Source organism: Toxotes jaculatrix, chromosome 16 (assembly GCF_017976425.1).
Source record: "Toxotes jaculatrix isolate fToxJac2 chromosome 16, fToxJac2.pri, whole genome shotgun sequence".
Lineage (NCBI taxonomy): Eukaryota > Metazoa > Chordata > Actinopteri > Toxotidae > Toxotes > Toxotes jaculatrix.
The window spans coordinates 20,081,492-20,107,326 of NC_054409.1; the positions used below are offsets into that span (position 1 = coordinate 20,081,492).

The window sequence follows — 25,835 nt, forward strand, 5'->3', positions numbered from 1 at the left end:
TATTGTGATCTTACTGCTTATATTCTCCATGTTTTATTGTTTCATGTTGTATCACAGCATGATGAGTTGGTCAGCATCAAAAACCTGATTACTAGTACAAGGGGTCTAGTATAAGTAAGGACAAGTATTTTCAGTTTCTATCTCCTATTCTCCAGTATAACATGTTGGTTCATGTTGGTTAACCTTGTAGTATGCTGGTTGTTGAAGCAAAACAGAGATGGGGAAGAGGTGTCTCATTATGGTTTACTTTTGCAGTCCAACACCCTGTGAGATATAAATAAAGTGTAAATCTAGCAGGGATATTCCCAGAGTTCCCAGAGTCAGAAGAAGCCAGGGAAATCAATCTCCCAGGTCCTATATACAAAGAATATCCAACATGTCAATATGTAAACAAATAAAAAAGAAAGAAATATGGAACTGTAAATCTTCGTCTAGAAATACAGTCACATTCACAATTTTTTTGACAGAAAAACAATTGCAATTCACACAATGCAATATTTTTGTTAAATTTCATGAATTCAAGCAGAATGTCTGCACTTCAATCACATCTTGATGGCTTTGTTTCAAATCCATTGTGGTGGTGTACAGAGTATACAGAGGCGAAATTATGAAAACTGTGTCGCTGTCGAAATACTTATGGACTAAACTATATGAGAGAAGCAGCAGAGCTTCTGTGCTTCCACTACTAGGGGAGGTATGGGAGGAAGTTATTCAATGCAGGACAATGTATTATTAGACACAAAGGTCAGAGTTGAGGAACACGAGCTTGGACTCAGATGGTTCATGTTGTTGTTTGTGCAAGTAATTTCTCTCATGAAACATATTTGCCAGAAGAAATCTGCACTTTTTAATATCTGGTATTAGTTTACATGCAAGTGATAAATTTGAGTTGTGCCAGTGCAGCCTCTCTTCCTTTGGTGTCATTGTGATCCAGATGTGTTTTGCTGATGTTTGCTGCATTGTACCCTGTCTGTGAGTGACGCCACTGTCCCAGCACTGTGTGATGCTTAGCTGATCAGAGCCACAGTACTCTGCTTGTCTACCAATGAAAGCCCTCCCCATCCACTGGTTTGTCTGTTTTTCCCTCCTCCTGTCTGTGTGAACATGAGAGCTAGGCTGCCACTGGCACATGGTCTCACACTCTCTCACACACACACTTAGACATGTACACACACACTGAAAGGAGGCCAGAGTGGATGTAAATGAAGCAGAGAGTCATTCTTAAGCTATTTATGGAGCGTCCTTAGGGCTCAGTGGAACTGGCCAGCGTGAGTAATGCATAAAGTCCTGGCATTGGTGTTTTTCAAAAACCATAATAATCGGTGTATATGTGTACAGCTGGGACAGAGAGCAGAGCTTGCTTTGGTTTCTGTGATTTTTAAAAATGTGATTTGTCTTGTTGAATGCTGAATGTGGCGGAAATGTAACAGTAATCCCTATTGTAAATATTCATAGTGACTAGTCTGCATCGCTAACAAAATGATTTTGTCCCCAGCTGCAGACTGCCAGACTCCATAGATGCTGGAGACTATTCTACAGACAGCATGACAGGTACAGTAAAACTGTCTTTTGTTCACTCTCTGTTCTTTTTCTTGCTCAGGTGTAAGTCTCCCCTGTGTATTAATTAATACTGCTGCTGAATTGTTGCTGTTACCTCCCACAGTTGTGTCTCCAAAGATTTGATGAGGGATTGGCTGGGTGATCTTAATTAGCTAATCCTATTTCTAATTTACTGTCATGCTCTTGTTGTGTGCCAACACTTTACTCAGAGCTAGACCAATACACATAAGCCAGTAAACAACTAATTTATAGATATAGGTCAGCATCTGTGACTTTCTGTCAGGTCAGCTGTGTGCATAAAGGCATAGAGACACCAAGGCAAACACTGACAATAGCAGTATTATGTTATGTAAAACTTGTGCACATTCTTTCATAATTGTATTATTTAAGAATTTTAGATCAATGTGATAAAGTACCATAGCCAAGATAGCCAGGAACAGAACATTAATAACAGTAACCCAAAACTTTCTGTATGATGATTAGAACAAGACCAATAAATTGCCCAGGCATGTATGTCGGCCAGTCAGTAACAAGAAATTGCAGTTCAGAAATGCCTAGCTGGGCTCGAGGTTATTGAGAAGTGTCACCTTTACATAGTTCTGTCCATTAGAGAGCACTGACAAGTTCATGTTTCAACTATAAAATGTCCTGCTCAGTATGTATCTTGATCTCAGTTAAAAAATAAGTATTATTTTGGTATCCATGTCAAAACTTGTATCATAGTGACATTACTACCAAAGAATTTCAGATGATACCCAGCCCTAATAGTAATATAGAGTGGAAGACGGTCTCTTCCTTATAGCTGATAAAAGAAATGAAATGTACATTAACAAGCAACTGACACTGCAAATATGAGTGTTGATGTATCTTTTCCCGTCAGGCCATCAAACTATGAATCAGGAGTTATTGTTGCGAAATGTGTTGTTGACAAGTGGTACATGATCAGCTGTGGGCCGCTTTCAGCTGGTCCAAACAGGGCAGTGCTCCAGAAGCTGCCTCACCTCTGCTGCCTCTGTGGTGAAAAACAAGACTACTTTCTCTTTATCTCTCTAAGATAAACAGACAGAGGAAAGCTGAGAGTATGAGTTGGTCCTGTAAGCACAGAAGTTTCTTTATGTCAAAGAGACTATATTGTACAGTAGGTTTGACTCAATTGAGTTAAAGTGTAATACTTTGTTTTTTTACAGCTCCATCCTTCCCTGACAAGATGTCACCCATCAAAGCTCTCACCATGAAGGACTATGAGAATGTGAGTGATTTGTATCAAGGTTATATTTTATATATAACATATAGGTAAATTAATGATAGTGACTTCTTATTGTGGTTTGTTAATTTATGTGAATGCAATACATTGAAACACTGAGCTTGTCAGTATGAGGTCATGCTGTCAACTTTACCCCACCACAACAAACAGGGTATTATGATTTATTAAACCTGATCTTCAGTCTGACTAAAACCTAGCTGTGCTGACCATTTATGGAGATTAAGTGATGAAGTGTGTTTGTAGGAGGAGGACTGAGGTGGGCTAAAGCCTATATTTCAGCATTTGAGTGGAATGCATGCTCAGATTTTTGGCTTCTTCTGCCTGGCTGGCTGCATGATTAGAGGTTTTACGGAGGGGTCTAGACTTCTACCTCCTCCCTTTGACAGTCATCCCCAACCCCCATTACCAGATGTATGCTGTTCTGAGCCTGGAGCACAATGATGCACAGTCTACTTCACACACATAAACACTCAGACACACATACAAGCATGAAGGCCTCCCTTCATTTGAACAATAACCATACACACTGTCCTTTTCTGCCATGTAAACATGTCATCCTGCTTTTCCCCTAGATAAAGTGCTTAACTGATGTTTTTGTTTGACCCAAATTATTTGTCTTAACCTTGTTTCATTATCATTTCACATAAGTAAAAGAAATTCTGATTCTGATTTAACATTTTTCAACAAAAATGTTACTTGTTCAGTTATTTTTGTGTATAATAAAATGTTTTTCATCTGCAGCAAATCACAGCTCTGAAGAAAGAGAATTTTAACCTGAAGCTGCGCATTTACTTCATGGAGGAGCGCATGCAGCAGAAATGTGACGACTCCACTGAGGATATATTCAAAACGGTGTTGTATTTACTTTAATATGCAAACAAGCCTCTGTGTCTTTGTCATGCATATATGCTGCCCCTCAGTGCCACATGTTGCATGTGACTCAGTGGTTCCTACTGGGATTAAATGAGATCACACAGCTTCAGCCACAACAACAGCTGGGTTTTGTTCAACCAAAATCTCATTTTTTATGGTCTTAGAACAACCATCTTGCCTTTTCATTGTTGTTGCTTTTTTGAAGTGAGATGTAAGCCCATTGGAATCTCCTAGTCTCATTAGGGCCACTTGTGTTTCTTATCTTCTCTTTTTTTCCAGTGAATTTGAGAAGTGAAATGTCATGTAAGAATGTTGTCTTTATATACACGCTCCAAGATAAGCTTTGATTTAATTTGTCTTATTAACAGTGCAACTCTCAGGTAGATTGATTTCTAGGAATCTCTGTAATATGTTTTTCACTGTTTGTGCCAGTGTTTCTAGTGATGATTCCAGATGTGCGATTTGCGCTATAATGGACTGAATGCTGTCTGTTTATAGAACATTGAGCTGAAGGTGGAGTTGGAATCTATGAAGAGGGAGCTGGCAGAGAAACAGGAGCTACTTGTGTCTGCATCGTAAGTATGCTTCCCAATACAGTTCACAGATACCGTAGAATCCTAGTGCATCCCACAGATGTATATGAACACTAACCTAATCTCTCTTTTTAGGAAAGCGTTGGAGAGTCTGGCTGGTCGAGAATCAGGAGAACCCCAGCGTGTGAGAGAGCAAGCTCAGAGAGAGATGGAAGCACTTCGAGACACATTCGCTAAGAGGATAGCAGACCTAGAACAGGTGAGTCAAAAAAAATTATTTCAAACTATTGAACACAACAGTTTGTGTTACTAGTAGCCACAAGTAATATATTGCTTTACTATTCTCCCTGAGAGCAGTAATTTGTTGTTTAATACTAGTAAAATGCTGTCTTTGCGCTCAAAAATCTTGCTATACCAGTTCCTTGTCTTCACCTTGTTTAACCGGTCATATTAAATAAATTGTGTCCATTGTTAGTTTCACTTACTTTTTTCCCCTTAAATTAACACCTCTCCTTAGTCTTATATTCACTTTTGTTGGCAAATATAATCTGCAGAAGAAGCATTTGCCCAACCTGGAATCCAGTATGCAAAACAGTAAAACACTCTATGTTTTTACCCCATGTCAGTGTCTGCGAACAGCAGAGGAAGAGGTCGAGAAGATGGCAGCCATTGCTGAGCAGGAAAAGCGTAAGAACATTAACATGGAGAAGCAGCTCCAAGCCCTGGGTCTGCCAAGCACCTTCACGTCTGTCCCTGTCCCAAGCCCAGACCACGACCTACAGCAGGTCCTACAGGAGAAAGACAAGTAGGGACACAAGAGATAAGCACAGACACATTTATGTTTTCTTTTTACAGTATTGAGAACTAAGTGTTTCCAATCTTTGCTTTTTTTGCTTGCACCAGTATTATTGAGCAGCTCAAGATCACTTTAAAGAACCAGGAAGCTTTGATCCATCAAAAGAAAAGTGCAGACCAACAGACAGATACACCTTCAGCTGACTGTGTTAAACAGCTGTCTGATCTTATCACCAAGAAAGATCAGGAACTTGAGGTACGACGTTCATACTGTGCTTTGATATTTTACTTTTGTTGCCATGTTTTGAGAGTATATACAGCCTATTCAGAAACAAATATTTTATTGCCACCTCTAGTCACTATATAATTTAAACACAGATTCAGCACTGCTTTAAAAATGAAAAGACATCTGAGTGACCTTTGGCTGTCTCTTTTCAGGCGCTGAGGGACGAGCTACATAATGAGAGGGACAAAAGGCAACCAGACCATCAGGTTGGTGTTGTTTAAATATTTTGATTATGTCTTGTGCCATCAAATGACCACTGCACAATGACACTGAGTTCTCGCTGACCATTCAGACTCTATCTTTTTGGCTTTTTTCCACCAGTCCATTCCAAGATCTTTGGCTGTTGTTATAGTATTTCCCACTCAAAGATTTTTTTATGTCAGTCATTTTTATGCCATTTTTGCCTCAAACCAAAAGCTACCTCATTCAAATGTGCATTAATGTGTGAAGTCTTTCAAACCCAAAGATTCACAGATCAAAAAAATAAACATAGGCCACATTCTTGCTGTGACAGAGCAGGTTCTGTTGACTTTAGAGGATTGTGTGTGGTGTTCTCTTGGCCCTCAGGAAATGTACTTTGGCAGGTTTAATGACTTGCTTTTTTACTTGTTGTACCTCCTGGTGCAGTTTTATTTTTGTTCCATGCTTCAGTTATGAGGCAGGGTGCTCCTGCTTTCTTGACGTAATCTTGGGGATTGAATGGTTTGTCTAACATTGGTCTCACATAGTGCTATGCGATATGGGAAAAAAATTATATCCCGATATAAGTAATTTTATATCCCGATAACGATATATATCCCGATATAGAATTTCTTCTTAAAATTATATATATCCACACAAGAATGCAAATTTATCTTATCTTTTCTCCTTTTCTTTTATTGAACAGTTTTAAAGATTGAAACAATGAAGTCTTTTTGTTACTGTTTTCTTACTGGTCAATTAAAAAAACTATAATAAAATAAATTAAAATATAATATATTAAATGAACAAATACCTTTCAGAAATATCTGATGGTGCAATCAGTTTTCAAGTAATGCAATAAAGTGCAAAGAAATAAAGTACAGTAACAGACCCACTCAGATACAGTATTCAGTTGTCAAGTACTGCAATAAAAAACCTTGTTTTGGTCGATGTCTGTCTTTTTATATCCAAACCAAAACCAAACAGCGTTTCCCTCGTATGGGGACCAATTCCTCCGCTGTTGGTTCGACGTTTGTTGTGCACTCCGTCTCTACGACCATGCTACCACTAGCGGAATCCATAACTAGCTCTCATGCAAATGGAAAACAGTGAGCAGTCAGCCCGCATGGTCAACAGTCAGCCGTAAAGGAGTTCGTGTCGTAAAATGCTGCCGAAAGCGGCAACGCAGCTGCAGTTACATTATCTGAGCAATTACAGCCCATACACGTTAAAATTACGATAAAAACGATAGAGGATTGTATCGTTCGATAGACATTTTTCTATCGTTTAACAATATATATCGTATTATCGCATAGCACTAGTCTCACAATAGGAAGCTCACATTATTACTACTTTGGAAAGGAGGGAGTTTTGAGCTGTCAGGATTGATTGTTACATCCATGTAATAGCTACTGTTTCCTATACTGATTCTCAATGATCATCACTTGTTTTGTCTGACATTAAATTGATGTTTGTATCATATAGAGTAATCTCTCATTATCCCACAATCCTTTAAATAACAGTTTGCCATGGAGTATTTTAAAATAATTCATGTATGTCTGTCTTTATGCTTTATACTAGCTATATGGTTTTACATTTTGTAAGTTTGATGCATGAATATTATAACACAGGCTGAACAGTTAATGTGAACTCTGTTGAATGGGCTGATATATTTTAGGGGTGGTGAAAAAATTTGATTATTGATTAATCGCGATTATATTATGGACGATTATGAGTCAATTATTAAATTTCCAAAGATCGAGATTGTCAGAGGCGGGATTACCGAATAGTTGTTTGTTTGTTTTGGTTTGTGTTGTAATGTATTGGTTCAGAAAACTAGAGACAAGTATCGCAACCGCTCACCAATGGCCGCGATCAAAATTGTCCGTGCATCAGGTGTTTGATCTGGTGCATTTTCATTTGAAGTCAGTAAAAACCCAAAGCTAAGGTAATGATGACAATGATACAGAGAGTTTTTTTTTCCGCAGCGTTAACGGGGAATGCATGAAAGCTGACTTCTTTGTTGTAACGTGACGAAACGGTACATAACGGCACACAACAGTGAAGCGTGGCCATTGGTGATCGGTTGCTTCAGGTTCGAAACCCTGTCTGAGCTCTTCTGCGCGGAGTTCGCATTGCTCCTTGGTGCGTGTGTCGTTCTGTCTCTGCGTGTCGGCCCTGCGATTGACTGGCGACCACTCCAGCGTGAACCCCGCCTCTCGCCCGTAGTCAGCTGGGATAGGCTCCAGCTCCCCGCGACCCTAACAGATGAAGCGGTACAGAGAACGGATGGACGGATGAGGGCTCTCACGTCGCGCTTTCGTCCAGAGGAGGCTGCGTGGGCTAAAGACAACCGCCTGAAGCCTGTCATTCCACCGAATCAACGTACTCTCCACGAGTTGACAACAAAATTATCCCTGGTGAAACACATCTAAAACGAGTTAAAAACTAATTTGGAAGTAACAGCTATACTACAAAATACTCAAGGTGCTTTGAGATGTTTCTCAATAAAAGAGAAGTGGATTAATTCAGCAGCTGACTGTTTTTTTTAATGGTGCATTACGCTTATGGTGTGTCTTGGGTTACTGTTGTCAAGTGGTACCTCAACAATCGACTCGTAATCGAATCGAGACCTCAATAATCGTAATCGAATCAGGAAATTGGACCGATTAACCACCCCTAATATATTTTAATGTTTCTTGGATGGTGTTCAGATAACTTAGTTTGACACTTCAGAAAGCTTGAGAAATGCAAATCGTGTTTTGCAGTGCAGTTTGGAAATGACTGTAAAAGTGTTATGCAGGCTGTTGGCGAAAGTACTGTGCTGCTTTCGTTCAGAGTAGAAAGCTGTTAGTTGAGCAGTGTCCGTGGTTCCTCAGGACTTGGCGCCTGGGCTCAGGTCACGGTGTTAAGACTGGATTACCATGCTGTCTGGAGACAGTTCCTCTGGGAGTTATTTATGGCCACCCTTCTTTATTAAATAAAACAGACAGGGAAAAATCTGTTACTGTTTGTCAGACCTGAGTAAACACAATAATATGTCTTGCAAAGGATTTTGAAAATTGGGGAAAGTGTGTCTACTTTGGGTGCTTTTGGGCACAACAGGACTTCTGATGGCCTGTCAGTGACAGAAGCATAATGGGATGTGTGACAGCAATGGTGGCCGGAAAACACCTCCCCTAAAGCGGATTTTTAGATGTGCTGCCAGGTAAAATGGAATCTATATGGAATTTATTGCTGCTGTGATCTCTACCAGTCCCTTGGAGAGACACCTGTACGGAGCAGTCCTTCATACCCAATGTCCTCATCAGGGCATTTGGGAGTAGGTTTTCGAGAGATTTTCTGGCACTGGCCATAACACAGATCACTGCAGCAGTCCTAGAGGATTTGATCTGATTGAATGTGTTGGGGAAAGTGGAATAGAGGCGGGAGCAGGGATTATTGAAGGCTTAGGGCTTATAGTGCTCTGCACTCTGTGCTTCTCTCACAGATGCAGGGAGAGAAAATGATAGATGTCTCTTCCATGGCTGGCAGGCTGACGATTAGGTTACTGGACAGTTTTTATCTAAGTGAGAGGCTTTTTGGACCCGTTTTAAGTGGGTAAGTCTGGAAGATATAAGGTGCCATGAGGGAACCGTGTCGTATATGTGGTGTTCGTCTGGTGGGTAGCCAGTGTCGTTGGATCTTCAGCTCATCAGCACAGAGGAAGCTACAAGTCATCTTATCCCATGTACTGGGCTGGGAGGTGACTCGCGATGGTCGTGGAGAGTTCCTCTGTGGGAAATGTGTTTTCCAGTTGGAGAAGGTGGTACAGTGTGATGTTAACATCAGCCAAGTGCAGGATAAACACAAAAATCAGATCCAGAAGCTGCAGGCAGAGAAAGAACACCTGATCCAGTGCATCATCCACGTCTACAACAAAAACAACAACAAGAGTGATGAGGAGAAGACTCCACCTAGGTCCTGTGAGGTGGGCAGTCCTGATGATGAGGCTGGATGTCAGCTGGCCTCTGAAGGACAGCCATTTGGGGAGATTGGAAGTGGTCACTTGGAGAACCGCATGAGAAGGTGTGTGAGTCTGGATATAATTGCTACTAGAGGGATGTTCCTTGGGCGCTCAAGCCTTAGGAGCAGCAGGCTTGGATCAGGTGCAGGTCTCGACAGCTCTATGAAGAGCTTTGGTCTCCGAGGCAAACGCCACCATTCACAGAGCATGTACTTTGAACTGGTCCAACGTAAGGGTATACTGACTAGACCTGGATTCAAAGGTCTCTCCACATCCCTGCAGTCCTTGAATCGAGACTTTTCCTCAGACACTTCTTCAGACCCCCCACCCAAACTAAAACAAAGAGAGGCCAAGGTGTTTGTTGCCAGACGTGGTGGTTCCACTGGTGACCCAGAAGGAAAGGTTCAGGCAAGAGCGCTGCTCCACAGCTCCCCAAGTCAACCATCTGTGATCTCTGACTTGATCCAGCTTTTACGCTGCATCTCCAGGCAACAAGTCTCTGCCCCTGCAGGGAGCCGTATCCCTGTCCTGAAGAGATTTAGTACTGGCCACCTCAACCCCCGAGCCAAGCGCAGACACAGAGAGGCAGAATGGAAGTCTCTGCACGATCTTACAGAGGAATTTGATGATGAATACACCTCTGTCACAGTGGAGGTAGTTCTTTCAGTAATTCCAGTTGGCCAACCACTGTAGCACTGGTATTAGGCTGTGACAGACCACATCTTTGTTGCTAAAAATACTTGCTAGTATTAATTAAATTTCCCTTTATTGTGTTTCTATGCTCTCTGGGTTTGCTGAGAAGAAGAGTGAGGTTAGCCGACTGGAGTCCGTCAATAAGCAACTGATTGAAGAGCTCACTCAGGCAAAAAGCACCAATGAGAACCTGACAAAAACACTAGAGGATACCCAGAATCAGAACAAGGTACGCAGAGGCGACTAAATAAATGAAAAACATTTAGCTAAATATTTTTGAATTACACAGAGAAGTTTCTTTTTTTTATAAGATTCTAATTTTATGTATACAGATCCTGTCGGGGAAGGTGGAGGAGAAGGAGAATGATCTCAACTCAGAGAAGAAAAATTCTCTGAAGCGAGACAAAACAATCCAGGGGCTGACTCAGGTTCTCAGAGAAAAGGAAAAAGAGGTAAGGTTAATACTATTATCAGAGATTTTATTTATTGTGGGAATCGTAACAGCTGTTGTTCACTGTGACAAGAATGTATTATGCAAGGCTCTAACACCAACCTGTCTGCCTTTCTGTATTGCACAGATTGCAGAACTGTGTCATGAGATTGAGGACAGGGATGATGCTTTGGCCAAGGCAAGAGAGGCGGCACATAAAGCCCAGCTGCAGAAATACCAGGCAAGTTCTGCATCTCTTTAATGGAGAACCAAACCTTGACTCTGTATAATAATGTAATTGTTAACACTAACTCCTTACTCTGTGTATGTTCATAGCGGTTCGAATGTTAAAGAAACATTAAAGAGAATGGAGTATTTTATCTCCATCTTATCAACAAATACAAATTACATTCTCTGTAAAGATAAATACAGATAAACACATTTTGTACGTCTCCCCCAGGGAGTAGAGGAACACCAAAACCTATTAATGGCAAAGCAATCAGAGCTGGCCCAGCTCCAGGGGGAACACCATGCCAAGGTGCTTGAAGCCCAAAAGCTACAGCGAGCCCTGGACAGGAAGGAGCAAGAGTTGGCTGACTTGCAGCAGGCAAAGGACCAGCTGGAGGTGGAACTGGAGGACATGCAACAGCAGAAGAAGAAAGGAGACAAAGCCCTCAATGTAAGACAGCAGGAGGACAGAAGCTGGCTACTGAATATTTCCACTGAAGCCATTAGGCATTCTAAAACCTCTTTTTAGTTATCTGTCCCCTTACAAATATCAGCTTTTGTCTGACAGTATTATTATCATTTCCCCCTCCAGGATATGACCAATCAGCTGAAGAAGCTAAGCGGTGAGATCGGGGAGAGGGAGAATGCTCTGGAGCAGCAGTACCAGGAGCTGCTGGATCAAACCAAAAGGAAACTACAAGCCCATGAGGTCACCATCCAGCGGCTCACGTCCACCCTAGCTGATAAAGACCAGCAGCTACAGGTGAAACAACAACATTAAACATATACAGATTCTAGACCAAAATATGAGATGTTTTTGTGTGTATTAATGATTTTTTTTGAGTGGAAAATCCACCATTGAATATATTCAGTTTTTATATTGTTTTTCACCAGGAGTACATTAACATGGTCAGAGACTTTGAACAAAGCAAAAGCCCAGGAGGAAACGATAATGTGCTTTCCAAGCTGCGACAAAGACTGAAAGAAAAGGAGAAGGCTTTGGAGGTGCGCATTCCTTCTGTGTAATTTTCACACCATGGTGATTATAATTTGATTCTGACACTCTTTTGTTTGCTCTCTCACAGCAAGCACTGGATGAGAAGTTTGCTGCCATTGAGGAGAAAGATAATGAGATTCACCAGCTGCAGCTGTCCCTAAGGGAGAAGGAAAGAGATCTGGATAGGCTAAATAACTTGCTTTCTCACAACGAGGAAACCATTAATGTTAGTAGCCATCACCATTTTTGATCAGAAAATGCATTTTGCCTTTGTAATCAGAAATGAAATTGGTTTTGGGAGGTTGGACTTCATCTGTCTCCATCTGTATGCTCTTCTCCGTCTAGAGTTTTGACAGTCTGATCAAAGAGAAGGATGTGGAGCTGCAGCATCTTGCAAACACACTGAAAAATCTGCAGAGAGCCAAGCAAGATGTAGAAGATAACCTCAACAGATCACTGAGGGAGAAAGACTCCATTATCAGCCAGCTGCAGCTCTCTCTGGAGGGCAAGACAAAGGACATGGAGGTTAGTTGACAGATAATCATCCTCACATGCCCTCAAATGTTCAGCGGTGTTCATGGTGGTTTTTCAACGTTCCAACCTGGATAGACTAAGGATTGATTTTTGTCTGTCTGTCTACTTATGTTTGTAGGAAATGGCTGAATCAGTGCTGAACCAGTCACAGACTCATGCACGTGACCTTGCTGAACAGATGGGCCAGAGGTTAAAGGTCACAGAGGCTATGCTGGCTGAGGCCGTGAAGGCCAGGGAAAGACTGGTTGCTGAAAATGAGAGTGCTGTGGAAGGGCTGTTGGCTACCATTAGCAGCAAGGACCAACTTCTCAAGGTCAACATTTGATGATGAAAACATTTTCAGTGGTCTCAGTGATTCATTTTGGGGAACTAAATTCATAGAATATGTATAGAAATACATCACTACATCTAAATGTATTCACTCAGTCACTAAATATCTCCTCTTTTGTCTGTCCAGGAATCAGCTGAGCACTACAACCGCATGTTGTCTGAGCGTACTCAAGAGATTCAGGAACTGAAGAAGCAGCTGTCTGACAGAGAGCAGCAGCTTTCCACTGCTGAGAAGCAAAGCTCCGTAACAACCCAGGAGGGTTGTTTAGAGACTGCAGAGCTCAGAGCCCTGCTTGCTGAAAAAGACAGCCTCATCAACGTAAGTTCCTCTGGGATACAACATAAGCACTCAGCTGTAAAATGTGCTTGACTTAGAAGCCTAACAAGGAGAGGAAATCAAAACTCCCAAAGGGAATTAAACATACTCCTTTCCTCCATTCTGTTTTCAAATTATTTGGTGGCCAGTTTCTGGTCTCTGGACAGAGTTTAAGGTATCAGTTACATGTTTGAGCGAGCTGACTTTATACCTTTAATAATTTTGCAGAAGCTTCTGCAGCGCGGTCAGGAGAGGGACCAGTTCCTGGCAGAGATGAGGCAGAGGGAGGAGCCGGATCATGTGCTGGAGCTCAGACAAACTATCCAAATCATGCAGGAGAAGTTGGATGAGAGGGAAGGTAACGCCTTTAGACCTTTAAACCTGCTCACTGGATATTTATAAGTTAGAGTACATGTTGGTCTTACATTTGATTCTATTTTGTCTGCACTGAAGCTGAGCTGTCCAGGAGGAACAGTGAGGATAATGTGGAGAATATTCCAGTATCAAAGAAGGCAGTCGTCATCCTGAAGAAGGAGCTAGCACAGAAAACTGAGGCGCTCAACAAAGCCCTGAAGAGGGAGAATGAACTGAAGGTCAGTCAGTTATAAGCATTTAATTACGTCCATAATTTGGACACTGTTGCAAACGTGTCTTTTTGTATAACCCCCCCTTCATTATTTTCTTGATCCAGATTTCTTTGGCAGAGCTACAGTCACTGCTATCTGAGCTCGAGGGTCGCAGTGAAGGTCAGGCTGCTAATATTGAGTCGCTGACTGCCACTCTAAAGACCAAGGATGAGATTATCAATGTAAGGATTCCCCCATTCACAGGCTCAAACTCTCTCAGTGAAACACACAGCAGCTTTGGATAATAAGCTTTTCTCTTGATTGCATTCGAACTCCATGGCCCCTCCTCCTGCAGTCTGATATCTCATATTTTGTTTTTGTCTCTGAGCAGGTTCTTCACCAGCGCCTTGGTCAGAGAGGGGACAGTCGGGCTGATCATACCCAGGATCAGATCATTGGCTCTGGCATGGAAAGATCATTCCCTGGCCTCCCACAAAGAGAGAGAACCATGATTGGTGGAGACAGCCAGCAAGAAGTAAACTGAATGCTTTACATACTTTTATGCTGAATAAAGTACAAGAAAACAAAATATTTTTCAACAAATGCTTTGACATTAAGACCACTGCCCCTTCGTTTTCTTTCTCCCTTAAGGCTTTGCCCAGCCTTACAGCCCTGCAACAGGAGCATGATGCTCTGAACAAAGCCCTGAGAGCTGAACAGCAGCTCTACTCTAACCTGGTCAGAACTGTAAAGGAGCAGGACAGGTAGGAAGAATGGTCTCTATAACAAAACATCTTTGCAATGTCTTAGTGAAAATGAAAAGATTATGTTGATTAGGTTATGTGTTTTTTTTAATTGATGAATAAACATACCTCTGAGGATATGCATATGTGTTTTGCAGTGCCCAGCGCCTCCATGCTCTCCAACTGGAGCTGACAGCGGTGCAGCTCCTTAGGCAGCAGCTAGAGGAGAGCATCAAAACTAATGAGGAGCTAAGGGACGACTTGGAGAGAGAAATGCACAGAGCCAAACTCAGAGAAGGTGCAGTGCAAACACACTGGGTGGTACATGGCAATGGGGAGTGAATGAAAGAAAAGAATCAAGGGAAAGATATGTAAGGGAAATAGAAAAGGAAAGAGCATGTTTATCACTGAAGTTGATAGAACACTTAGGTAGCTATAGATCAGGAATACATAAATCCATATCTCCTAGGGAACACGCATACACAAACACACCTGTCTTCATTGTCCAGTGTGTTTACTCCATTAATACCTCCTGTCCTCCATGTGTCACTTCATTCTGCATGAACACCTGGTCCTTTCACTCTTCTCCTTTGTGCACTTTCTGATTACTGTTCTTAACATCATCACTTCCTCATCTGCATGTCTTTGTCCATACTAATGTTGCTGACACTCTACAAATGTAAAGGCTTCACACTTATTCACACTGACTGTCTGTCTGTCCTTTGAAAGAAAAAAGTGAATAAAGGCTGCTGTTGGCCGGTCTTCTCTCTGTCTCTCACTTTTAACATGCTGTCTGCTTGTTTTGACTGTTCCATTAAAACATTTGATTGTCTGTTGATTGCATCACCTCTTTTAACTCCCCTCTGATTATTAACCCAACCCATCCAACCATCTGTCACATGAATTAGATTCAATTGCATAAGCATGTCATTATATAACAGCTTTAAGAAACGTATTAGAGGATATTATACTGATATAGAATGACAGGGTATCCTTCTATAGAATAGCTCCCCCGAAATTGATCCTGACAAAAAAATCCTAAGGTTAATATCTTATGACATCGCACAGTTAATGTAGTTAAGCTTTAGATGTGGCGTGACGTCAGGACACAGCTTTGAGACTGATTAAAAGTGTCACTGTGTGCTCAGGTAGTCATCTAAGCCAAATTGCTTCAGTGTCTGTCCACATGCATGTATGTGCTCGCCTGTGTGTGCATGTCGAGTGCATGCTTATACCCTGCCCCTATCTAAATAGATCCAGGTGTATAAATAGGTCAGCTGTAAGTAACAGGCCCACTGTTCACATTCACACTGAATATAAAATAGATGTAGCTGCACTAATTACCACTGATTAGGTTTCCACATATCTTGTTTTGGTTATATAATCATTATAATTTGCATATAGCATGTATATGTGCACGTATGCTATATGTAGACAAGTACACAAAAAGTTTTTTGAATATGCATTTTTCTGAGGCTGCAGCCTTTGGGCGTATTAAAATCCAACACTAGCATACCTGATTCAAATCATGGGGAATTTATTCTGAATTGTGTATACATAATTATGTATGTATTATGTTACCAAGGTTTTTATTCTTACAAATATGTACTTTCATGTCTCCCAGACACATGGCTGTGTGTAACCCTCTATGTATCTCGTCAGGTATGGACCTAATTGATCCTAAAGAACTGGAGAGCATGAGACATCAGCTCGAAGATGCACAGCGCTGGAATGCCTCTCTGCAGGCTCGTTTAGGAGCCATCCAGAACCGTGGAGGAGGGGTCGGCGGGGCCAATGATGGTGGTACGACCAGAAATAATACACTGGATTTCACATTCTAACGTGTACAGCAGCAGTTTCAGCAGAAGGGAGTCTTTTTGTGACCACAATTTTTTTTCTGCGCTTCAGGCGACACTTTGAGTTTCATTGGCGATCAGACTTCCTACATGAGTATTTGTGTGGGAGAGGGACAGGATGACAGCTTATCTCTACTCTCTCCACAAGAACTCAAGCAGAAGGTAAAATCTTTTTTAAACTTATAAATCATTTAGAAGTAATTTAACTATTGTCCCTCACTCTTATGAATATATATTCTCCAAAAATTATTAACTGTATCTATGACTTTGATAGGTGCTGGACCTGCAGGATTGTGTTAACAGACTGCAGACTGTAAACAGTGAGTTGCAGAGCCGACTGTCACTATTGGAGAAGCCAGAGCATGATGCTTACAAGGAAGACAAAGACGTGGCCAGCAGTGGCCCCTGGAAAGAGGTTAGAAGCCACAAAAAAAACCAGCGGCAAATGGAGGAAATTGTGGTGTCAAAGTTTATTTCCTAAACCTTACAGTACACATCTTTTTGTCATTTATCAGCAGTGTTTTTGTATAGTCCACATTTAGAAAATACTTGGTGAATCGCGTCTGAGTCATTGTCTAACATCCACCTTTAGTAGCTCCTTTCTAACCACTGAACCTACATCTTGACCTTTGCTCTGTCTAGCCTGTTACTAGTGTCTCTTTACTTTGTGGATCTAGATGTCTTTTTCTCTAACAAGTGTGTTTCTTGTCTGTAGAACCCTTTTTCTATCCTTCACCTTTCCTAACCAGTCCCTGTTTTCTATCTCTGTGTCCCATGAAATGGTCTCTCTTCGCCACGCCACATTAGACACGTCATGCCATTCTGCTGTTGCTGTGCAGTGTTTTATGGATTCTGTTCCCTCATTAAGTTTTTCTTTTACCGAGCCATGTGTGTCATACTCGCCTTCCATCCCATTACTCTAGCAGCTAGAGAAGACGCAGGAGACACAGCCTTGGCTGGCTCACAGTGATAGGACACATCACCCTGGTACAGATAAAGAGAGCCAGACTGACATCAAACTTGGACAGGTATGAAAGGGATGAGCATTTATTAAACTGAAGCGCTTTTGAAATATTTTAAGATAAAATTTTAATGTAAATACAATGGGAAATTACCTTTTTTCATGTGACTTTAGATCATATTTCTAAACTATGTTGTTTTTAGATGGTGTCTGCAAAGCTTTTGGATGATGAGAGTATGGACAGTGGCCTTGGCCAGAGTAGAGAACATGCTCAGTCTGGCAACATCACTGTGGACACTGGAGAGAGAGATTCCAGGGGAGATATGATGGCGCTTAAAGCCCTGCTGACTGATTGTGGGGCTACATCAGCCTTGCATCTTAGGTGGGCTTTTTCTTCAACAGTGTCCAGATCCTACTTCTAATTTTCAACTAAACTAATCAGATTTTCCTTGTTGCAGAGAGAAGCTGCTCAGACTTAAGAGAGAAAATGTGGAGCTGCGGGGTCTCCTAAAAGAACAAAAATCTCTTGAGTTTAAAGAGAAAGAGAGCACAGATGCCTCAGGAAACAGCAGTGATGGACAGGCTGAATTGAGACAAAGTATGGAAACACAGCAGGTCAAGATGTCGAAGGAAAAGGGAGAGAAGAACTCTGATGAGGTGTTCGATGGGGAGACCCCTGTCACAACAGAGGTAATTGTCAGCACTGCAGAGGGTATGGAGAGTCCACGCACTAAAGGACAGTCACACAGGAAGAGTGGAAAGCAGGATGTCACTAGACATGGGGTAAGTTTGGTGCAACAACAGTATTACAATGACATACCACATTTCTGTCTGCATGAAGTCTAGCTGACGGTGTTTGTAATATCTGCTGTTGAATTTGTGTCAATTGTAGGCTGGTGTCAGATCTCGCCTCCCTGTTCCTGTGAGACTGAGAATGGAAGCTAGCAGCAGCAGCAGCAGCAGACAGTCTGTCAGCTCTGAGCATCTGAGAACAGATGCACTTCAGCACCTTCGTTCAGGTGATTTCTATGGGTCTGACCAGCAACTGCACACAGACTCTGACTCCCCAGTATCGCTCCAGCAAAGCACTTCCCCTTCTTCCACTATCAGAAATGGACACCGTAGTGGCAGTCCATGTGGGCCAGACAAGGGCTCTGAAGTTGAACACGGAGTGGATCACACCCAGGCTGATTCTGCTCTTTTCACTCAGTTAGAGCTTCTCCACCAGGAGTGCCAGGAGAAAGAAGCCCTGATCAACAAGCTCAGTGAGCAGCTTTCTGATTGGGAAGAACTCCATGCTCAGCTTCAGGAAAAGGAACAACTTAACCGCCAGTATGCAGAAGCCTTACAGGCTGCAGAATCTACTATTGCTTACCTGACAGCCTGCAGTCTGGACAACCAGGGAGGATTTGGGTCACACAGCAGTTCGGGTGCAGGATCTGGTTCTGCAGGATCAGATGCTGCCCTACACAGCAGATGCATGGAGCTGCAGAAAGCCCTACAGGACAAGGAGGAGCTCAACAACCAGCTTACAGAGCTTCTGAACATGACAGAGAAAGTCATGACCTCCTTTGACAGCCAAGAAAAGAGTCCAGAAGTCCGTGATCTTTGCTTAAAGATAGAGAGTGCCTTAGAAAAGGTGAAGGCATTTTCAAAGGAAGAGAGCCCCAGAGGTGTTTTTGGGAGCACCGACGACTCTATGCAGGAGTTGCAGCGACACGTAGATTCTTTGCAGGAGGCACTTTGGGAGCAGAACAGGCTCAATGCAGAGCTGCAGGAAAAACTGAGATCTGCAGATGCTGCTGCACAAAAGGGCTACAACAGTGACAGTGCTGGCCAGGATGGTAAATGTTCAAGGCAGATATCAGCAGACAAGGAGTCAGAGGAGCATCATAGGGGTTTAGATCAGGAGATGAACAAAGTTCTAACGAACTGCCTTAGTGCAGCAGAGTCAGCCATTGCCTCTCTCGCAGAACACTGCACAAATCCTGGCTCCTTGACTTCTGCTAGATCATCACAGATCAGCACTGACCTGCAGATGAATTTAGACCAACTTCAGAGAGCCCTGCAAGAGAGGGAAGAACTGGCAGAACCCACCCAGCCAACAACCAAATCCAGCAGCAATCAGTCCACTGCTTCAGCTGGGACAAAGGGACAACCTCACAGAGCGCTCCATCAAAATCTCTGTCTCCTCTACGAGGTCTTCAGCAATCTCTCCCACAGGATGTCTGAGTTGCAGACCTCCCTACAAGAAGAGAGGGGCCGTAGAGAGGAGAGTGAGGCCCACAGGACAGTGCAGGATGACAAGGGATTACCACCAAGTGTTCAGATCCAACTGGAGACTCTCCATAAGGCACTGAGGGAGAAGAAGAAAGCATGTAAAAACCTGGAGGAGAAACTGGCCACTGCTCTTACCGAGGCACCCTCCACTGAAACTGCACGGAAAGGTAAATTATCACATGCAGAGGTGCTTGCTTCAGCAATTCAGTAACAGTAATTGTAATAACATGTAAAGTTCAACCTTTTCATTAATCCAGATTGATTAGGAACTCCATAAAGGAAAGAGACAAGATTCTGTACACGTTAAATGATTTCTTCCTAACCCAAAATATATTGCCTCCAATGCCAGCTCTGGAGCAGGATGACAAAGGCGTGCAGGTGGATTTGCAGGACCTGGGTTACGAAACCAGTGGCAAGAGTGAGAACGATAGGGAAGAGAGCAGTAGCACAGGTAGACGGACTCTAGACAGACTCTGCATGTCTGTCTGCTGAGCGGACACTAATCTCAAATGTGGATAGATTCTCTCTTTATGTGTGCATGAGGATTGAACAAAGGCAACTGTAACACACTGTCTCTTACCTTGAAAAATGTTTTCTGTTTGGGTCTTATAACCACACGGTGTCTTCTGGTTTTAACCTGATATTTCTTGGCACTATTCCCAAATTTGAACGGGCTGTCAATATTCTGCATTGACAGATTCTTGCATGTTTCTTCTCTGAAGTTTGGGAATATCTTTTCAGCACTCATTAACCTTTCACTCTTACTTTACTGTTTATATATCAACAGATTGACCCTTTGTTTTCCACAACTTCTAATCTTTTCCTGTTCCTTATTTGACTCTTTCTGTGTCCCTTGTGTTTCCAGATCTAGAGGTTGGTGTGAACCCCAGTTGCAGTGCCTCTAGCCTGCCTTCCCTGCTGAAACAAGATCAGGCCAACTTCTCTTCTACTGAAAACCTGGACTCCACCTCCAGCACCCCATACCCTAGTTCCCCAGCTCTCAGCTCAGCCAAGGTATTCAACTTATCTTTGGCTAAATCCCTCGGCTTAACAGCAAATGTCCGATCATAGATTAGCAACTGTACTTTCCCAAACACACTGCTTATTCTTTGTACTTTTCTCTTGTCATGTTAAAAGTGGAAACATACACTGTTTGAAAATGTGAAAAAGAATGTAATCTAAGCAGTCAAACTAGGTAATGTAAACCAAAATATCAGCAGAAACAAAATCAACCTTCTCCTGTCTGTTTTAAGGTCAGTCTGAAAAGCCTGCACGCTTATGATGAGTACGGCGTTTCTGAGGACCCCCTCCAGCTTCAGGCACAAGTCAGAGAGCTGAAAGTCCAGCTGGAAAACCAGACCAAACTCATCCTCCAAATGCAAAATCTTCTGCGTAGGAACTCTAGTGACCTTATTGCCAACACCTCTGACCTGCCCACCATTATGAGGGATGAAGAAGGGACACACAAGGACAACCATGGCCAAGATAGGAGCTACAGAACTGGGAAGCTAAGGGAGAAGAAGGAGGGGAATAACCACGCGATGAAGGATAAAACTAGCTGCCTGAATATAGAACTGGAAAGAGAGAGGACGCTGAATAGAAGCTCAGGTGAACAGCTGCCACAGACCCGCAGCCGCTCTACATCACCTGCCAGGTGAGCAGTCTTTTTCAGTGATCACTCAATTGATATTATACTTTTTTTTTTACACTGAGTAAAAGCTGCACAGTCATTTTGTAAATCCAATCTTGACTCATGCTGTCAACTTTGGTGTTTCTTCCCTGCTTGCCCTCATTCTGTCTTCTCCACAGACTGGACTCCCTGGTACAGTCACAGGCCAGGGAACTGTCACAACTGAGGCAGCAGATCAAGGAGAGCCGCAGGCTGGGAGCCCTGCAGCGTCGGCAGCTGGAGGAGCTGAGCAAGGCCTTCAAGGAGCTGCTGCAAACCAGCGAAGTCGACTACTACATGGGGGAGGCGGTCAAAGAGCAGCTGAATAAGAGCCTGAGTCTTTTGGACAGGCTGGAGGGACGGCTGGACAAAGGTATTTGCGTTTACTATCTTTTGAGAAATGTTGCTAATCAAAGCCACACTGAGCAAACACAGTCAGTTATTTTATCTTAGTTATTTATGATACGTTACTCTCCCAAAACACACAAAACTGCAGCCAGCATGCATGCAAATGAATGATGATTTTGGGATCTGTAACAAGTGACTGTTATCTGACTGGGCAATAAATAAATCCCACTTAATCTCAATGTTTAAAGCGGGAAAGGAGTTTTAGTCAAATGAAAACAGACCTGTTATGGTTTAATAAAGAGAAAGCAGAGAGAGATGAACACCAAAGAGCAGTCATTTGTAACTGATTGTTACAGACAGGTCTCTGACAGCATGTTTTCCTCTGTCTGCCAGGAGAATCTCATCTGGATAATGAAGACGTGGCGGCTCTGGAACTGTCTCGCAGGTACGTTTCAAACTGTCATATTGTACTTGCTTATTGTTTATATCTTGATTAATTTACTTGTAGCCAATTTTTTGTGATTATTCATGGTGGAAAACAAATATCTACAATATGTATATCATCCAGTTTATTTTATTTCCATATGGTTTATTTCCGTCTCTTTTATTTTCCAACCTACTTTGCATTTCCTTATCTTTTTTTTTTTTTTAAATGGTTCTGTATTTACTTAAAGGTCATAGTATACATGTGAGGGTCATTAGCTGAGCTGTTTTGATGATGTTTGTCTCATGACCCTTTTAAAGACCAACCCCCACCTCCATCCAGCCAATTGCCCTATGTGTTGTTGGTTTTGAATAGCGTCCCGCTATTGACCTCATTTTGTTTGTGTGTGAACCGAAACATTAAGGTCACAGTGCCCCTGACTGGGCCACTGCTGTCTGTCAGACATCAGAGCAGCACAACACATACAGCACATGTCAATTTTTATGCATCTGTGTCCATCACAGTTCAAGTAGCATTTTCTAGAAAAAAAAATCAATTATATGTTAGGGAACACTTTCTTTTCTTTTTTATTACTTTTTTAAAAACATTTTCATTTCCCACTATTTGTAGGAAATGAATTACCAGGGAACTCCAAGTGCATTTTTCATCCTATGTTCGGAATTCAGTGTTTCTAAAAAAAAAAAAAAGCTATTTTATTTAGATTTTTTGACGCAATAACGTTGACTTTGCTGTTATATAATATTGTGAACAATTAATACATTTTTCAACAGCACTTTTGTATCATTAGATTAGAAATTAAAGTAGCTCATAGTGATGTACGTTCATTCATATTATTACTGATGTGGGCAGCCGTGGGGAGCTTCAGCAGGGATCACAGTCACTGTCCTATGAGGAGAGCATGAAAGATTCTCCTGACAGCCCGGCTAGAATCCAGCAGGAGTTAGATATTCTGCGTCTGGAGCTAGAGGGCGAGAGAGAGCTGCTGCATCAGAGCATCAGTGTCCTCGTCCACCAAAACCTCACCCTGGCTGAATGCACCAGGGAGCAGCTGGACCTGTGAGTGGGTTTGATCCAGACAGACAGCATGACGTTTGCTGTGAACTCCTCTTCTGTATTTTCCAGCTGTGTGTTTCCACTGAAAGTTGCAGCTCTTCTGGTTGGCAATATTTTTTTTTTCTCTCAGTGATGTCTCTTTTTTTGGGTGCTGTTCCTCAATCTGTGTATTTGTTTCACATTGTTTTGCTATCAGCAAGATGATGTGATGGATAAAATCCAGCTGTTGGGTGTTCTTAAGGACAGAGGCATCCCAGCTGGTATTAACATGACTCATTCCTTCTCTTCTTCCTCTTCCCAGGTTGACTAAAGAGCTGCAGGAGAAGAACCGTCTCATCCAGAGCCTGCAGAGCCAGTTCAGAGGCCAAAGTCCCAGCAGCCACCACAGCTCTCACTCTGATCTGTACTACTCAGACAGGACCTCCTCCCCCTGCCATAGCACACAAGGTGGCAGTCGAGCTCACAGTAAGTATTTCCAGATGCAATACTTAAACATAGTCTTAATAATGGAATTTATTTTTGAGCGGGTGTGAAAGCCAAGTCCAAATAAAGCCTTCAGTGTCACAGACACCAGGTCCATCCAGGTATACTGTGTGCTAGACTGGGATTAACTCTGTTTGCTCCATTAAAAATGCATATTTTTCCCCTTTTCTTGCCTCAGTGGTATGTCATTGAGATTACCTTGTCCTTGTCCACTGCCCGGCCAGTCTAGTCACAGCCTGTAATGGCACTTATTTTCCACTCAGATCCATTCTGTTGCAGTGAGGCGTCCCTTAGGACAAAGCACGCCGGCCAAGGGCAGAACAGGTGTCCAGTTTCAGTCCACCTCCACTCAAAGTTGCATTATTCAGTGGCACCTATCCGGTTCAATCTTCAAATTGTGTTTCCCTCGGGAAAAGAGACAGTAAAGGCTATTACAGAGGGAAGTGAAGCATGTGGATATGTGAGAGGTCAGGCACAGGGGCTTGTTGACCCAAACTCGTTTCCCTCAATGCTACAACACTGTGTGGTTACAAACGCTTCACTTTGGTGCCTGACATTGCAGTGGACATTTGTGTTAGCATGAAGGCTATCGATGACATTGTGCTTTACCAGCCCCAACTATTGCTCCTGAAGCATAGCCTAGTATTAATTTAGAAATTTAGTACTGAGAGATGAGAGGAAACAGAAAGGTTTTTCACAAAATAATAATTTAAAATATTTTTTTAGACCACAAAAGATGAATCAGTTGGTACGCTGAATATCTGTTTTTTACATTTACAATTTTTGTTGTTAATGTATTTATCCGTTGTTGTTTCCCTGCACAGGTGTAGGCCAGCGACACCCCGCTGATTGGACGGGAGCAGCTGTCCCTCCTGTAGGCGGAGCCCAGGAGGAAGGTGTGTCTGGTCACAGGGACGCCGCCAGCAGACTGCAGGGCCTGCAGAGGGAGAACGGGCGACTGCAGGAGCAGCTGAGAAGCAGCGAAGAGCTCAACGCCACCCTGCGCAGTGAACTGGACCTGCATCGCTCAATTATGGCCCAGAGCAGCTCTCAGGAACAGGATCAAGGCCACGACCAAGAGGGGTCAGGGCCTCGGACAGAAGCACATAAAGGAGACGGAGTCATCGCGGCAAAGAATGTTGCCGAGCAGCCTCGCACAATGAATTCAGGTGGATATTGTGAGGATATCTCTGCCTCTGCTGTTTAATTTTTGGCTATTCCTTGTTTAGTCTCTCTTTTAAGCACCCAGTTTTTTTATGTAAGTATAGTATTAAATTTCCTTAAAGTAGCTCTTTGATTTAGCTTTGTGCATGTGTCTGTCAGACCTCCTGGCAGAACATCTACAGGAGATCCGAGCTTTGCGACAACGCCTGGAGGAAAGCATCCGCACCAACGACCGTCTCAGGGAACAGCTTGAGAAGAGACTGGCTGAGGTGGAGAAAGACCCAGGTACGTACCTAAGATGGAACACTGTCCCAGTCTCTTTCTGTTGTTGTTTTTAGAAGGAAATTCTGCACACACTGCACACAAAATGAAAATATATTTGCTCTCATCCACTGTACTCATGCTCTTATTGGCTGACTGATGGGTGTGTGTATCCTTGGTTCAGCAGCTACCAACATCTTCATCCATGGCAATGAGGAGCAGGGTCAGCTGGCTAATGAGGTGCGATTCCTCTGGGGACAAAATCAAGCCCTGAAGGAACAGCTCAACTTGGGATCTAGAGGTAAAACATACATTACCTACATGAATATACAGCTCATTTTGGCACACACACGTACCTCTAAAAGTGTGCCCTTACCTTTATCAAACACATAAACAAATATATCACCCATACGGTGCGTAAAACTAACTTATAAATACTTTCACTTCCTCCAGACAAGCAGAAGGAGAACGAGAAACTACGGGAGACTCTGGCCAGGCGGACTGCCAAACTAGAGCAGAGCAGAAAGGAGTGTGAAGCTCTGAGGCAGGAAAATAGCCGACTTCAGGAGAGGCTGGAGCACAGCAGCCAAGAAAACTCAAAGCTGCAGGATTCGCTGCACTACAGCAAAGAGGAGCTGCACAGGTACACACTCACAAACACACAGGTAACATCAGTGCATCGCTACCACAACAAGCGGTTGTGGACCACACACACATCTAAAAGTCTTTTCGCAGTACACACTAAATTAGTTAATTAATTAATATCATTACTACTCTCCTCCATGCAACCTGAAACTACACAAGGCTGCTAATTACCATTCTAAAGAGTCATTACTATTACCATTATTCCATACTATTAGTACAACTTGGAAACATGATAGTCCATCATTTAAAGGCTCATCCATGAGCACACGCATGCACACGCCGTAATGATGGTATGTGACCTCTTGCCCCGAGTCCTACTGACACAGTTGAGTGAGG

General features: G+C 42.6%; 1 protein-coding gene across 3 annotated transcripts in view; it reads left to right on the top strand.

Annotated features, from left to right (window-relative positions):
* The window catches only part of cdk5rap2 (CDK5 regulatory subunit associated protein 2), an 82,478-nt gene that overhangs the window by 1,883 nt on the left and 54,760 nt on the right, over window positions 1-25,835 (top strand). For 2 of the 3 annotated variants that reach the window (XM_041058215.1, XM_041058217.1), the window contains exons 2-42: window positions 1,496-1,551; window positions 2,748-2,809; window positions 3,566-3,676; window positions 4,196-4,272; window positions 4,366-4,489; window positions 4,857-5,035; window positions 5,134-5,281; window positions 5,464-5,517; window positions 10,300-10,419; window positions 10,523-10,642; window positions 10,769-10,861; window positions 11,081-11,299; window positions 11,441-11,611; window positions 11,743-11,853; window positions 11,934-12,071; window positions 12,191-12,370; window positions 12,498-12,692; window positions 12,837-13,028; window positions 13,254-13,383; window positions 13,479-13,618; window positions 13,717-13,833; window positions 13,983-14,126; window positions 14,243-14,355; window positions 14,493-14,632; window positions 15,997-16,137; window positions 16,243-16,352; window positions 16,465-16,605; window positions 17,114-17,218; window positions 17,355-17,533; window positions 17,610-17,934; window positions 18,044-19,598; window positions 19,781-19,882; window positions 20,297-20,445; window positions 20,685-21,085; window positions 21,241-21,473; window positions 21,842-21,893; window positions 23,248-23,411; window positions 24,254-24,598; window positions 24,753-24,878; window positions 25,039-25,155; window positions 25,308-25,497. In XM_041058215.1, the coding sequence (XP_040914149.1) occupies window positions 1,496-1,551; window positions 2,748-2,809; window positions 3,566-3,676; window positions 4,196-4,272; window positions 4,366-4,489; window positions 4,857-5,035; window positions 5,134-5,281; window positions 5,464-5,517; window positions 10,300-10,419; window positions 10,523-10,642; window positions 10,769-10,861; window positions 11,081-11,299; window positions 11,441-11,611; window positions 11,743-11,853; window positions 11,934-12,071; window positions 12,191-12,370; window positions 12,498-12,692; window positions 12,837-13,028; window positions 13,254-13,383; window positions 13,479-13,618; window positions 13,717-13,833; window positions 13,983-14,126; window positions 14,243-14,355; window positions 14,493-14,632; window positions 15,997-16,137; window positions 16,243-16,352; window positions 16,465-16,605; window positions 17,114-17,218; window positions 17,355-17,533; window positions 17,610-17,934; window positions 18,044-19,598; window positions 19,781-19,882; window positions 20,297-20,445; window positions 20,685-21,085; window positions 21,241-21,473; window positions 21,842-21,893; window positions 23,248-23,411; window positions 24,254-24,598; window positions 24,753-24,878; window positions 25,039-25,155; window positions 25,308-25,497 (7,569 nt within the window). The remainder of the gene's footprint in view (window positions 1-1,495; window positions 1,552-2,747; window positions 2,810-3,565; window positions 3,677-4,195; window positions 4,273-4,365; window positions 4,490-4,856; window positions 5,036-5,133; window positions 5,282-5,463; window positions 5,518-10,299; window positions 10,420-10,522; window positions 10,643-10,768; window positions 10,862-11,080; window positions 11,300-11,440; window positions 11,612-11,742; window positions 11,854-11,933; window positions 12,072-12,190; window positions 12,371-12,497; window positions 12,693-12,836; window positions 13,029-13,253; window positions 13,384-13,478; window positions 13,619-13,716; window positions 13,834-13,982; window positions 14,127-14,242; window positions 14,356-14,492; window positions 14,633-15,996; window positions 16,138-16,242; window positions 16,353-16,464; window positions 16,606-17,113; window positions 17,219-17,354; window positions 17,534-17,609; window positions 17,935-18,043; window positions 19,599-19,780; window positions 19,883-20,296; window positions 20,446-20,684; window positions 21,086-21,240; window positions 21,474-21,841; window positions 21,894-23,247; window positions 23,412-24,253; window positions 24,599-24,752; window positions 24,879-25,038; window positions 25,156-25,307; window positions 25,498-25,835) is intronic. The other variant, XM_041058216.1, reaches the window with a different exon arrangement.